The following is a 15,785-nucleotide window of genomic DNA, read 5'->3' as shown; positions in this document are numbered from 1 at the left end:
TTATTTAACAGTCCTGTGTTCCCCACATCTACCATCCTCCCCCACTCACACACCTGAGAGGGTTGTCAAATGGGAACTTCCACAGTGAGGATATTGGGAGTCTTTCCTGAGAAGGGAAAGCTCTTTGTAAAATGTGTTGTTTTAAAGTTAGCAAAACATGTCCTTTTGTGCTGTAAGCTCTTGGTTTGTTTTGCCTGAGAAACGAGTATCTAGTGCAGCCGGGATGTCTGTTAGCTTGGTATCATGCTGAGGTAGGGAACAATGAAGCCTGGCTTCTGTTGCTATTGGTATACAAGTGACTGAAATACAGAATAAAAAGAAAAATTTACTTCTAATTGAGTGATATGGCCAAGACTCCAGGAAGTGGCATTTTCAAGGAGATTGAAGGATGGGTAATATTTGACAATAGGGGGATGACTAGTAGCTATTCCAGATGGAGAGGACACTCTGCACAGAGGAAGAGAAGAGCGTACAGGACAAGTAGACAGAGGATGACTAATTTTGGCTGAAGCCTGGTGTGCCAAGAAGTACTGAGAAGGGAAGGAAAATGGGAAGGATTGTGCTAGGTATTGTCAAGGGCTTTTTTTCCTGTTTTATCTAAAGGTCATACACATAATCTTGATATGCTTATATTATTTTCTAAAATGGGATTGTCGGGGAAGTGGAACGGTGATCATGATTAACCCTCATATAATCTCTTTTGGTATATTTTACAAGGTCTCATAAAATAAAATCTTTTTTTTCTACATTTTTCAGTACTGTTGAACATGTAACAATGAGGAAAAAAAGCTCTCTTTTCTCTAATGCTGGCTCCTTAGACTCAGACAATTAGTAACTGATTTAAGCCAATTTCCTCGTGTCAAATGGAAATTGTAGCTTTGTCCTTGGGGTACTATGAAAATTGAATAATGCACGTAAACACCTGGCCTAGTGTTAGTGCCATAACAATCTCAGAGATAATAAACAAGTTCTTTAGCTGCAATACCATTTGTAAGTTGCTGGTAATAGTTTAAGAGGAAAACAAAAACTCATGGCAGGAAAAGTGTAATCTCATCCACTTTGTCAGAGAGAGAGCACTCGCTCAGAAGATAACTCTGAAATACACATAATTAAGTGGCTTGGCATATACTGACATGTTTAAGCTAGGTGACAGCAACAGAAGGATGATCATTGGGCCCGTATTTATTTGTTGTACAATTGAGAAGAAAATAGTTATTAGGAGAGAATATTTGTTTCATGATAATTTAGGTTACAGAGACTATTCATATGGGAAGAGACTGACTTAATATTAAATTACATTTCTTGTTAACTCTTGCTGGCTGTGGTCATTGAACCTAATGATGATTGCTGCCGACACTAATACATCAGTTATTCCTGCATTCCTGTGTCATCAATAATATTTTAAATTCACACAGCATGTAGCCTGCTCTGTAGAACAGTCTGACCTGGAAACTACATTTTCTGCCATAAGAAATTGAGCAATTGTTTTGACCATCTGCTTTTGTGTATGTAGTATAAAAACTTTAAAAAAAAAAAAAAATCTTCTCCTTGCAAGGGTTAGGTGAGTGTTCTGCCATTGAGATCCGCTCCCAGCCTCACCCATGGTACACTGAATGAGGAAGTGTTTAAGAAAGGCAGCTCTGGTTCCTTTAGAAAACAGAATTCAGTTTTTGTTGTACAATTTTATATTTGAGTTGACCATTAGATATAAGTTCTGTAGACACAGGGAACATTATAATGCCAGGACAGCTAGGCATGTGGAATAAGACACCATTCCCCATCATGCTACAGTTCTTCCCCACTCCAGGTTCATACTGGTTACAGGAAGGCCCACACTTAGTAATGAGCATAGAGAGTGTGGTGGTGTTAACTGAGTCATTTAGCCTTCGTGCTGCCAGCTAGCTGAGCACAGGTCACCAGCTGGCCAGAGTGAGATTACAGGAAGAAGTGTGAGTAGACAGCACGGTGAGGGGCAGATAGGGCAGGGAGGTACTTTGTGGAACTCTAGGGAAGAGCTTTAAAATAAGAGTCTGGAATGCAAGGAATTGGCAAGGAATCTTGGGTAAGATGTAGGTTGAGAAGAGCCTGTGTCAGCAGAGAAGATAGACAGGAAATTCGAGGTCAGAGCAATCTGCTTACCTGCTTTCCTAGAGCAGCATACAGGAGCTCTGCCAAGGGTTCTGTGGTTGTGGTGTGGACAGAGGAGAGGGAGGAGGCTAAGTGTGATGAGGACAGGGAAACACATGACCTACCAGCCACCGTGAGCCAGGGAACAGTGGGACAGAAAACAAGGGCAGTAGGTTAAGTGGATTTCACACTTCAGAATGAGTTATTTGAAATTCTCTGGAATACCAGATGTGCTTTATTTCTCTTTGGTTCTTTGTTATATCTTAAATGTGTACCTACTAAGCGCTAGGAAGGTTTTTCCTTTAAACCTCCAGGATATTTTTGTTGCCTTTTATTTCATCAGTAGACTAGTCATAGTAGCCTGCCCTAGGGAAACTAGTGTCTGACTTGAGCTCATTAGGAAGTTTGCCTCAGCTTAGAGCAAAGGAAGAGAGAGAAAGTCAGAAAAGCCTGCCCCACTGCCATGCTGAACTGTGTGGTGAAGCAGTGCCATGTCAGCTTCTGTGTTCAGGCACTATTCTAGGTGTCAAGGATAAAAGGTGAGTAAAGCAGGCTATCAACAAGAAGACAGACTCATTAGATGGTTGGAATTATGTAACTCCAGTAAGAAAGTTCTTCTACTAGGTGAACAAAAGACTTAATGTAATACACTGCTGTTAGGCGAGAACACCTCTATCAAACATGGAGATACTGAGCTGGTGCCCCAGAGAGCCTTTATCTCTAGGTTACAGCATCCTTGGTACAGAAAGGCATTCTGCACATTTTCAAGAGTGATGTAAACACAAAGCCAGCCACAGCCCTTTGTCCACAGTGCTGTCCAGTCTGTAAGATATGCTAGGGTAATGGTGGCACATTTGTCCACAGTACTGTTTGGCCTGTGAGATATTGCTAGGGTAATGGTGGCCCAAAGCTTGCAGGAGTAAACCCCCCCCCCCCCCCCAACGACTGATTTGACTCGAGGCTCACTGCACGAAGTGAACCCAGACCTGACACAGCTTGAGTGGTCTGGAACCAGAGACAGGATAGCCCAGGGACCTAGGGGAAAACCAAGTAATGCTGGTCTGAAAACAGAGAGAGAAGAGAAGATAGATAAATAGATAAATAAATGGGGAAAAGTATCACATTTTGAAATTTTGTTTCAAATCTGGCTTTATAACTAAATAGATTCTAATGTTTTCAATGATTATTTTTACCAGCATCTGCAGAAAAGGAGGCTATTAAAGGCACATATGCCAAAGTACTGGATGCATATGGACTTCTGGGAGTTTTACGATTAAATCTTGGTAAGTCTTTTATTCAGTGTGGTTCATCTACTTTTTCATTCCTTTTTTTATAGTTCTGAAGATGAGAGAGGCTGCCTTTTAAACATTCATTAGGATAATCTTTTTAAATATGTTTATTAACTAAGAATTTCATGTAGTGTATTTTGATCATATTCAACCCTCCAACTCCTTCCAGATCTATCCCTCCATCCTCACCCAACAAACTCTCCCTCCTTCCCCCCTCTCTCTCTCTCTCTTTCTCTTTCTCTCTCTGTCTCTCAATCTCTCTCTGTCCCTCCCTCCCCCATTCCTCTCTCAAACCTATGCATTGGTCAGCCATTCCTTGGCTGTGGGATCTATCCCTGGTGTGTGATCAGTATATCAGAGATCACACCATTAAAGAAACAGACTGCCTTTCCTGGCAGCTCTCTGACTAAGTGGTTAAGAGCACTTGGTCCTCTTGCAGAGGACCCAGGTTTGCTTCCCAGTACCCATATAGTAGCTCACAACCATATATAACTTCAGGGTTACATGTGGTGCACATAGATAGATGCAGAGAAAACACTCCTACACAGACAATAAAAATAATTAGGCTAATCTCATATGTTGCTTTCCTAGATAGACTTGTGACAGTTTTAGGATCCCAGGACAGTGTTCGGTTGAAATATATCAGCAGAAAATGAAAGCATTATCTTTCTTCTTTTCAGCATATTAAGGAATATGTGTCTGTGTGGAAACACACTGATTCCCCTAGTATGTTGTAGGAAAGACATCTGTTTTAGATTCAGAAATGCCTGCTATTTAATGTTCTTTTAAACTTAAAATCATTTACTTTTATATGTGTGAGTGTTTGATGCACATCACACATGTCTGTAGAAGACGCACAGGCAGCCTACTGAATTAAGAACAGAGTGTCAGATCCCCCAGGACTAGAGTTCAGACAGTTAGTTGAAAGCCACCGTGTGGGTGATGGGAATTGAACTTGGGTCCTCTGGAAGAGCAAGACTCTTAACTACTGAGCAATCTCTTCAGCCCTGACTTAATGTTACCATGGTCTACCATGTCACTTTTATGATTAGCAGTTTGTATGACTTGCAGTATAGTTCGGAGACTGGCCCTCGACCATGTTTTTAATGGCCTGTGTGGGACAGTAAGCTTGTGTTATCATGCATATACAACATGTGGTTTTCTTCCTTGATGAAGTCTAACTTTGAATTTTTTTTTTTAAAGTAAGTAAATTAAAGTGGGGATTTAGTTATACAGTAGGTTTTCATTACAATTCAGGCACTTATTATGTGCTGCCAAGAGCTGATGGACTCTGCTTTGAGCAACACTGGCCTATCAAGTGGAGATTGACCCTTGTTATTAATCTGTCATATGCAAAAGACTCTGCTGGATTGTTTACTGTTCTCAAGTAATGATGAAATAAATGTTTTAATTCCATTTCATAGGGAATTATATTACAGTTGGTCGTGCCACTCAGTTTAGTCTGGATGGTAAGTAAAGAGCCATGATTTAGAGCTATTTCTGCCTGTGCCAGTGCCTTTGTTGCTAACTCTTAATTTCATAAGATTTTTGTTGCCATTACATGAAAAATTTAAAAATCCTAGTATTCAGGAGTTAGGGCCACAGAATGAACTCCAGTATCATCCCTTTGCCACAAAAATAAAAGAAAGAAAACAAAACCACACAAAGTCTGAAAGTTTTCATGAACCAGATTGCTTAATAAATTGTCAGCAAGGCCTGGTTCCCATGTTTTGCCGTCTTCTGCTCACTGACTTACACGCCATTTTTAAACGTAACCATTTACAAGCAGCTTGGACATTCACTGTCTTGTCTGAACTTCCTGCCCATCGGTAAGGTAGTGAAGGCGACTTTTTTATATAGATTTTGTAACCTCAGATTAAATATAGAAATGACTTTGTAAATGTGACATTATCTCGTTAATATTTTAGTGCTTCACATACTGAATGTATTTAAACAAGAATTTTTCCCCTTTAAAAAAAATACCTGTAGTTGTAAATTTAAACATATTGATGAATAATCAGAATGACCAGACATGGTGGTACTCCTCTCATCCCTGTGTGTGGTAGGTTGAGGCCAGAGGAGTAGGACTTCTAAGTTTATGCAACATAGACAGACTGTCTCAAAAAAAAAAGAAACAAAAAAATTACAATATAAGTTTTTAAAGATAGAAACACAGAAAGAAGTCAGAAGAAACTATGTAACTTGAAGCTATAAGCTTGAAAACATTGGTGTTGTATCCAGTAAAATCTTTGTTTTTTGCAGGTGATACCATGCTGCATTATCTAGTCCTAGTCACTGGATGCATGTCTGTTGGGAAAATTCAAGAGTCTGAAGTTTTCCGAGTTACTTCCACTGAGTTTATATCACTTCGAGTTGATGCTTCAGATGAGGACCGCATTTCAGAAGTACGGAAAGTTTTGAACTCAGGAAACTTTTACTTTGCATGGTCTGCATCTGGAGTCAGCTTAGATCTGAGTCTGAATGCACATCGAAGCGTGCAAGAGCACACAACTGACAATAGGTTTTTCTGGTGAGTCTGTAGTATCTTTCTTCCTTTGTGATTATTTACTCTGTGATAGCTCAGAGATTTGGGGCATAATGTGCTCCACGGTAGCTGTTTCTGGAGAGCACAAAAGTTGGAAATGGTTGATGAGTGTGTGCTCTTTCCTCCCCCGCGCCTGCAGCAGAGCATGGAGGCACCTTGATGGAGTTGCCATGTGGGTTGAAGCAATTAGGTGCTCTTGCTGATCTGGACTGAGCCGTTCTTACATCTCAGAACCGCTCATCTGTGGCATCTGTAGTGTAGTGTCAGTCAGTCCTGAGCCTCACCCCTTACAGGATCCACAGTGTAAGCAGCATTTCCTCATTTTCCATGTCAAGACTCTAAGTATCTGATCCTCTTTCTTTTTGTGGTGCTGGAAATTGAATACTTTGTGCACAGTAGGCAGCTGAGCACATCTAGCCTGAGGAGAGGATCTTGCTGTGAGAGCAGCAGGCTCTGAGGAAATACTGCATTGGGACACAATCTAGCACAGCAGTAACTAACTAACACTTGGGGATGCAGGGTATGGTACATGATGCTGCTACTGTGCCAGGCTATGGGCAAGCACAAATGCTGAGCAGAACACATCAGACTGAAAGTTGTGTGGCTTTATTGTAGCAGACTGGATTTCAGTGTTTCTAGTTATGGTGCTTCTCCTGTTGTCTGTGGCCAGTATCAGTGGTGTCTTCTCTTTAATGCATATAGAAATTATAATACCATATTAACACACATTGTAAGGCTAAAACCTTCAGGACAGTGCTCTCGACCTTTGTCTTCAGATTCAGGCATTTGCTTCTGAGGTTATCCTCCCTCTCACTGTCAGCATCATGTGTGGTTCTTGGGTTGTTCGTTCTGGTCTGACACATTTGCCCACTGTCAGAGGACTCCAAGTTAAGGACAGCTCGAGGAGAGAAGACAAACCTCATAGCTTATATGGAAAAGTCTTGACTCAAAGGAGAGAGAGAGTGGAGCAGAGAGGGCAGAATAAACGGAGACTGTAGAGCACGCTGTCAGGGACTCAGGCTTGGCAGAGGAGAGGAGGACCAGATGGAATGGACTTTTGTCAAGCATGCACACACAGGCTTTCCAGAGCGAAGCCTTTATCAATCCTATGGTTTTTTTTTCTAGTGGGAAACCCTGAAGCCCTTGAAATAAATAGTCGTGGTCCAGCTGGGTCAGATGGCCATGCCTTTCTGTCCTCACTCACCCTTACCTCCGTTTCAGACGGACAGAGAAAACTCACTCACCCTGACCTCCGTCTCAGACGGACAGAGAAAAGCTTCCTCGTCACAGTAGAAATCCAAGCAGGTGCAATTGCATTTGCAAAGGTTAATTAGTAGAAATAATTCTCTTTTTTTCTTTCTTTTTGTTAATTAAAGGTTGGGATCAGAACATGCTTAGATCTTAGCCTGGGGTAGGGGGGTCATCTAGTGGGTCAATAAATTGAACTTGTGTTTTGCTAAAGATTGAAATACTTGAGTTTAATTTTGTCTAGAAAAAAATGGAAGTTTTAGAATTCACATCATTGTAGCTTTGTCTTTTTTTCCTTTGAGAGATATATAGTAAGCTTTGCAGCTAGACTGCCAAACACCTCTTTCAAAAACTATAGTTATAGTTACATTTCATTAGAGAGTTTAAGCTGCTACTACTCAAGACTTGGCATAAATGTTAATAGAATAATACAGCAATGCATTGACAGTAAGAGAAAATGTAAACTGACAGCAGAGTAGAGAAAAGCTACCTGCTCCCAGTGCCTCAGATCCAAGCTCCAGTTAACCGAGGACAACTACATCACTTGTCTGCACCATTTCACAGCCCTTGCTTGATCTTTGGACATATTGGGTCATAATTGGTTGAGGTTTGCCTCAGATCAGTGTAAATAATGCTATGAGAGCAGAAGTCATGGTATTAGCTAATAAGTAATGGCTATCGGACTTCTCGTGATCCTGGTAGTGGTCATCACTCAGCTGCATCCCAGTTTGCTTTGTAGACAGCCGGAAGGTTTAGGATGGTAGCTGGTCTATAAAAAGTGTGCATGGCCTCCACCTACTGTTAACTGAAAGACAGCTTTGTTCCTTGTTACTGTTCCTTGTTATTGTGTTCAGGAAGGCATGGTTACATGTCTGTTCTCTTTTTGTAAGATGCCAAGGCATTGTAAAACACTTGAAGTCCTTTTAAAATGGGTCAGTATCTTAAAACTCTGAGCTTACAATAATATAGAAAAGTAACTTTTGAACTGATGGAGTCATTTGCTGAAAGGCATCTTTTTTAGTGGGTTTCCTAGAATATTCCAGAGTCTTCCATATGTGTTCTGTGGAAGACTAAAGTTCCAATAGAGGCAGACTTCTGAACAATACTATGCAACGGGAAAAGACTAACTTGGTAGGGCTCACTCCTCCATTCGTGATTTAGTCATTGCAACACTAAATATTTTTATCTTTTGTTTTTGACCATTGGGCTGTGTCTTTGCTAGAATAAAACATTTTTCCCTTCAAATTTGTGAACTAGGCCTTATCTGATACCTGCAGTTCTACAGTCTTTAGACAAGTCTGTGGGTGTGCTTAGTAATAAAGCGTTTACTATAGTGTGAGTGAGGTCCTGGATTCCGTGACCAAAACTGAAATAAAAAATTTTTTTGGAGACAGAAAACACTGTGCCTTACATTGTGTGATGAAAGCTACTAACTATGCTGGCTATTTAAACTTAATTAAAATATAGCCTTATATATAAGTCTCTTTATATATAAGACTTATATGTAAGTTTCTTTAAAGTAGGCTGTGTTTGCAAAACCCCTTTGGACAAGTTAAGTTCTGTGCATGCTGTCGTTTATGCACTAGAAATGATTTACCAATACTCAAACCACAGGTTTTTAGTTCACTAGCTCACCTGATTAGGAATCAGCATTTCAGCATTTCATAACCTTGCTTTTAGCATAGCAATGTAAATATATTCTTTATTTGGGAGCCTTGTAATAATAATATGCTAATGTTATAACATTTATGCTGTGCCATTTTGTACTTTGGTAACCTAATGCACTCACTTCTTCTTCCCGTAGGAATCAGTCTTTGCATTTGCATCTCAAGCACTATGGTGTGAATTGTGATGACTGGTTGCTACGGCTCATGTGTGGAGGCGTGGAGATTAGGACAATCTATGCTGCCCATAAACAGGCAAAAGCTTGCCTCATTTCAAGGCTAAGCTGTGAACGAGCTGGGACAAGGTTCAACGTCCGGGGAACAAATGATGATGGCCATGTTGCCAACTTTGTAGAAACAGAGCAGGTAACATAGTGCTTTATATTTCTTGCTGTGTAAAAGAGACCCAGGAAGGACTAGGGTAATGGACTTGTGAGGGACACAGGAGGTGCTAGGTAAGAGTTACCTGAGTTTCCAAATATATTTGGGCACTTATAATGTTGATGTTCTTGACTACTTATTGGCCTTAAGAAAGGCTTTTCTAGAACAAACTTACACAGGTATATAATACTAATTAAGTAGTATTGTTACCCAGTCAGTGCTCTACATTTGACAGTGAATTGTAAAATCTTCAATTATAGAGCAAGATAGCTTAATAAAAATATTTTATGTGAAAATAAGTTCAATTTACAGATATGTACTACCTAAAATTTTAAAGTTAGAACATTTGGCTGTGGAAGTATATAATTGTAAAGTTTCAGGCTATAACACACCCCAACTCAGCTCTTTAAATTGGGTTTTGGAAAATATAAAAAAGCTAAGGAACAAATTAAAAGAAATGTAAGGGTATATGTATATAACAGTGAGATTAAAAAGGACTTTCTTTTTTAAATGTGAATTTTATATTTTATTGTTTTCTTGTTCAATATTATCACTAACTGAAAATCTTAGTATTCTGTTTTTGATTGCTTTGATGAGGACAGTTTACATATAAGTGGTCATCAAGTGCAGAGACTTTAATAGCTGCTTTTCTAATACAGAATTAACAGTTTTCTCTTTGGAATTTTTTTTGTAGGTTATATACTTAGATGACTGTGTTTCTTCCTTCATACAAATCCGAGGATCTGTTCCATTGTTCTGGGAGCAACCAGGGTTGCAAGTATGTGCCTGACAGCCAGGTGTTTTGTTGTTATTGTTGTTTTCTTTTGAAAATTTTCATATTGACAATTTTCAACATAGTTCTTCAGGTTTACTGATCATTCTCTCGTGTGTAATACTCACACATGAGGCTCTGCAGAGCGTCTTCTCTAGTCACTCTTCCTTTCAGTTCTGTATCAGCTGCTTTTATATTACTGCAGTGATTCATTGTAGTTAGGCCAGTTTTAGAAAGAAAAAAGTCTTATTTTTATTTTGGCTCGTAATTTTAGAGATCAGAGGTCACAATTGGACAGGCCCATGGTAAAGCGGCGTGACACTTGACAGCATCACAAATGTCATTAACAGGCAGCCAGAGACAGAGTCGCATATTCAGTTCAGGCACCACAGGAAGCCAGCATTCCCTCCCAGGGCATTTCTCCCAGTAGTCTAAAGACTCCCACAAGGCCCTGCTTCTTAACTGTTCCACACCATCACCAACACTGCTGCCCTGGGCACCAGACATCCCAGGCATCCAAGCCTTAAGGGACAGAGCACATTCAAACCACATGACATAACTGTAGCAACTTAGGAGCCTGTTTAATTTTTTTAAATTTCAAGGATTTAAAATTTTTTTCATTATTTTCTCATTATTTTAGTGTAGAATGAGTTACTCTTTTAAAAAGCAGGAGAATTTGGTAGCTGAAAAAAGTCTCTGTTCCTGGACTTGTTTGCACCCGTTTCTCTACCTACCATTGCTAACTAGGTGATCTTGCACAAGTGATTGAATTCCTCTGTCTGTCTCAGTCTCCTCATCTGTAAATCTGGGGTTGCTATGTAGACTAAATTAAAACCATGTAAAGCCGTGCCTGGCACACAGCAGCACATCGGGGTTAGCCATTGCTGTCTCAGTGACATGTGTGACCCACCTTTGCTTTGTAACCTGTGATGTCTCATCATTTTCAGAATATTCCTGATGATCTTCTGGGTTTTTTTTTGTTGTTGTTGTTTTTGTTTTGTTTTGTTTTGTTGTTGTTGTTTGGTTTTTTGGTTTTTGGGGTTTTTTGTTTTTTTGGGTTTTTTTTTTTTTTTTTGTTTTTTTTTTTTTTTTTTTTTGGTTTTTTTTTTTTGGTTTTTTGAGACAGGGTTTCTCTGTGTAGCCTGGCTGTCCTGGAACTCACTCTGTAGACCAGGCTGGCCTCAAACTCAGAAATCCACCTGCCTCTGCCTCCCAAGTGCTGGGATTAAAGGCGTTGCTCACCACTGCCCTGCTATTCCTGATGATCTTTAAGTTCATTTTTAAAAACATAATTACTTCATCTTTACAAAATGTTTTTAAAATATAAGGCTATGATATTAAGTTATTTTCAGAAGTATATTCTTACATGACTTATATTGAGAAGTGCTTAGTGCTTTAAAGAGCCATGTTCATTGTAGGCCTCTGGTGTGTGTGATCTAGCAGACAGAGTCTCAGTTAGGATTAAGAATGATACTGAAAACGAAGCCTTGCTTCCCCTGTAGAAACTGGAGGCCTCTGAATTTTTCCACTGTTAGTTTTCTTAAGGTATGCCAAGGACTAACAATGCAATGAATACTTGTTCTGTTTTGCTAAAAATCTTAGTTATTGTCAAGACTAGTCTGACTGGTTGTGAGGGTTTTTGGGGGTTTTGTTTTGTTTGGAAAGTGGTGGGTTTTTATTTTGTTTTGTTGTTTTTTCATTTTGAGGCAGCGTCTCACTGTAGTTCGATGGCCTGGAGACTCTGTATGTAGACCAAGTTAGCCTTGAACTCAAAGAGATCCACCTACCTCTGCCTCCCTAGTGCTGGTTTTAAAGATGTGTGTTACCACATCCAGCCAGGTGTAGACTGTTTTAAGCATAGGGCAGCTCCCTGACTCTCTCAGAAAAGGATGCCAGTCCAGCCTCACTTTCTTATGCCTTTGAGATCTTTGGTGAATAGTTGATTACATGCTTTAAGAACAGTCAGTCCTAAAGCCCGAGCCTGATCCAAGGTGAGTGCTTTTGTTTGAGGAACAGTGGTTGATTTACAGGCCCTGCGTTCTTCAGGAAGTTTTGAATGAAGGTATTTGATTGTTTAGTAAAATTGGATCCTGAATAGCTACATCAAAGGAGCCCCCTTAGATTGAACTTTGCTTCTTCCTTCTCCTGTGTGGTCTCACCTCACAGAGGATCTTTCTGGCTAAGATTCTCTGAAAACTTTCCTGTTGTAACTTATGTGTTTCTTCATAGAGACAGTACATTTTGAGTAACTGAGATACTCTAAGAATTCTCCTAAATTATGACCCAGCTGGTCTGTTGTTGACTCATTGGGGAGGGATGCCTGATTCTGTTTTTCACAGTTATTTACTTTTCTTTAGAATAAGATTGGTCTTTGCTTTTGTTTTGAGAACGGTTCTTGCAATATAGGCCTGGCTGGTGTAGCACTATGTAGCCCAGGCTGGCCTCGAAAACATGACAGTTATCTTGCCTTAGCCTCCTGAGAATGGACTCTTTTTGTGAATATATTTTGTACTAAAACATTTCCTCTATTGTTCTAAAAGAGTGGTAATAAAGGAATGAAAATACATTATTTATTTTTAAGAAAGTATAAAAATAGGTATTGATTTTCAAAAATAAAAACACCATGCCAAGGATTAACTTCTGTGGAACAAAACTAGGACTCTTGCTTTAGGGGTGTTGTAAATGGTTCTTATGTGTTTTGTGTATTCTCAGGAGGAGAATTTATTTTAGGGACTGACTTTGTTCGTTGGTTTATGGTGGTGTGCTGTCTGGAGCTTGTGGTCCTCTTGTGTCCACCTCCCGAGGCTGGGTTTACAGTTCTGAGCTGTGGAGCTGAAGAAGTAGCAGAGCTTATTCTGTTGTCTCGTTTCCTTGTCAGACGACCTAATGACAGCAGAGCTCCTGCTCAGCAAGGCGCTTTGTTCTTGTGCTAGCTGGAAAGACTTCTGGAAAACATTGAGCCTGACGTCTCAGAAATGTTTCCAAGTAAAGCTTTGGCATCTGTTAGGTCTTTCTCAGTCCCTCCTCTTGCCTGTGTGAAAAAAGAAGTATAACCCATGATAGGCAGATATTCTCCATCTTGTTTTTGCCCCTAGCATAACATTTTAAATTCTGCAAAATGTGCTGTTTATGTGGCCATGAGATTGGCCCGAAAAATCTGAGTCTACAGGAAGAAATTACTTTCTTCTTTGTATTGGGGGCTTGGGGGGAGCACAATAGGAAACTTACACACACACAACACTTGTATCCAGGTTCCCTACTTTGAGTCTACAGCCTCAGGCATTTGTGAGCTACCAGACATGGCTGCTTCTTGAATTCAGGTCCTGTGGAAGAGCAACCGGTGCTCTTAACCATGGGGCCATCTTTTCAGCTCTAGGAAGGAACGGTTTGGTTTGGTTTGGTTTGTTCTTTAATGTGTTTGGAGTTTTACTGAGTTGAGATAACTAGAGTCTTTACCATTATAGAGAAAAAGACACGTGGACATTGTTAGTAATAGGCTCCTTGGGAAAGTAGAAATTTTGGTCAGGAATGTAAATCTCTCATCTGAAACTTTTTAAAAAAAAAATAGTTACATAGAACTTAAACAGAATATATATTTAAGTTTGAAATAAGGTAAATAGTATGTATGAAAACAATAAAAAATCTCTTCCATCAAAAAATCGCTATTAATGAGTATTTCCTAGTGGGTGTAGCTTGTTCTTTTTTCTTTTCTATTTCCTTTTGTCATTTACAGCATACATGACCACTATGAGGATCAAAGACGTGTGTCATTGATTTTGCTTTTTTTTTTTTTTTTTTTTTTTTTTTTTTTTTTTTTTTTTTTTTAAACAGGGTCACACTGTGTGGCCCTGGCCTGGAGCCATGCAGATCACTTTAGTCTTGAATTTGAGGCATTCTTCCTAGCTGTGAGTCCCAAGTGCTGGAATTAAAAGTGTACCACCATGCCCAGCTTCCTAGTCTTTCTATGTCATGGATGGGGCTGAAGACTTGGCTCAGTGGGTGAAAGCACTGGTTGCTCTTCCAGAGATCCTGAGTTCAATTCCCAGCACCCACATGGTGGCTTACAACCATCTGTAATGGGATCTGATGCCCTCTATTGGTCTGAAGACAGAGGATATATATATATATATATATATATTAAAAAAATTTATTATATATATATATAATAAATTTTTTCAAAAAAGGAAATTTTGAGTGTTGGCTGTTCCACTTTACATATATTTTTCTTTCTATCTTTGTTAAGCCTTATAAAATATAAAACAGAAAAACCTTCTCTGTTATATGCTAAGTTTAGATGGTTCACTCGACAAATAATACTAAGCTAAACTCTGATGTTACTTTTTAAATCTAAGTTTGTACAAATAGGGTGATTTGTTGTTGTTTCAGTCAGTGTAAAGATGAGTGCTGGCATTACAGCTGTGTGCCAGCATCCCTGGGCAGCATTCTTTTTATATGAGACTGCTTCTTACGACTAGGAATAGGGGGCACTTGAACTCTAAACAAATTACCACAAGTGAGGACCAGGCCTTTCATTTACTGTGTTCACTAAATGAATTAGTTGGATTGCAAGTGGTGATGTTTCTTTTGTCCTGATAGTGGTTTGGGTAATGATTAAGTCATTTTTCTTTCCTAAGGTGGGATCCCATCGTGTTCGGATGTCAAGAGGTTTTGAAGCCAATGCGCCTGCATTTGACAGGTAGAACTGGTTGTTTTGTGTATGACTGTAGATGAGGTTCATGTTGTATTTGCTTTGTGTGGCATTGTTATATATAGTGGAAACTATTATTACCTTTTTTTTTTTTTTGCTTTATAATTGCTTTTTTTCAGTAGTACCATGAATATAGGTGTACATTAACCATACCACCTTGCACTGAAGTTTCTCTTGAGCATATATAAATATATTAAAGTTTCATTTATAGACAAAGTGAGAGATTAACTATTATTAATAACTAATTGTATTATATGCATGTATGAAATTCTCAATACATTAAAAATGGGAGAATTATAACTATACTGAACTAAAATGAATGCACAATGTAACGTCTCTCCGGAAAGAGTCAGAACAGGTGTTAGCATTTTTGGATCTTGATTGACCTCAGGTAACAGAAACTATGGGAAGAAAAGCCACAGTTAAGGGAGCCTTCAAGGGCTGGAGCCAGTCAGGAGGCCCTTCTGACTATTCCTGAAGCACGTGGTCATCAGAAGGGCCGAATGTGCTGTGACCTCCTTGTCTGTTGTTAGCTTCACAATGGAAAGTAAGCTAGAGGCTCATGAGAGTATGGCATCCATAAGTCAGAGAGAAAATTGAACTTACTGAACTTTATAAATGCAAGGGTTTGAGAACATATAGGATGGATTTGTAGCCAAGTTAGCAAATTTTGTAGGTTTCTTATTTACTGGGGAAGGCTATATGCTGTTTTCTGTCTTTTATCAATAGGCATTTCCGAACACTTAAGGACTTATATGGTAAACAAATAGTAGTAAATCTGCTTGGATCTAAGGAAGGTGAGCATATGCTGAGCAAGGCTTTCCAGGTGAGTACAACCACCTTCTCTTCTGCTCACCTAGAATGGAAATAAAAACAAAGGAAAGTGCAAGAAGAACACCTCCTAGGTTAGGAGTTAGGTCCTGGTGATGGTGCCTTTAACTCTCAGAGGCTGTTAGAAATCAGGATAGGCAAAATAACCAGTGTTAGATCGATGTGAATTATGTTATATAAGGTACATAGAATAGCAAGAAACAGTTTCTAAGGTTAAATT

General features: G+C 39.3%; 1 protein-coding gene across 26 annotated transcripts in view; it reads left to right on the top strand.

Moving 5' to 3' along the window:
• Nucleotides 1-15,785, top strand: part of Synj1 (synaptojanin 1) — a 70,565-nt gene that overhangs the window by 12,853 nt on the left and 41,927 nt on the right. For all 26 annotated transcript variants that reach the window (XM_076943138.1, XM_076943141.1, XM_076943130.1 and 23 more), the window contains exons 3-8: nt 3,324-3,410; nt 5,679-5,946; nt 9,014-9,239; nt 9,949-10,032; nt 14,661-14,722; nt 15,464-15,560. In XM_076943138.1, coding sequence (XP_076799253.1) covers nt 3,324-3,410; nt 5,679-5,946; nt 9,014-9,239; nt 9,949-10,032; nt 14,661-14,722; nt 15,464-15,560 — 824 coding nt within the window. The remainder of the gene's footprint in view (nt 1-3,323; nt 3,411-5,678; nt 5,947-9,013; nt 9,240-9,948; nt 10,033-14,660; nt 14,723-15,463; nt 15,561-15,785) is intronic.

The sequence above is a fragment of the Arvicanthis niloticus genome, chromosome 12 (assembly GCF_011762505.2).
Source record: "Arvicanthis niloticus isolate mArvNil1 chromosome 12, mArvNil1.pat.X, whole genome shotgun sequence".
In the NCBI taxonomy this organism is placed as follows: Eukaryota; Metazoa; Chordata; class Mammalia; order Rodentia; family Muridae; genus Arvicanthis; species Arvicanthis niloticus.
The sequence above is the reverse complement of the archived record's forward strand: the minus strand, read 5'-3'. Positions and strand labels throughout refer to the sequence as shown.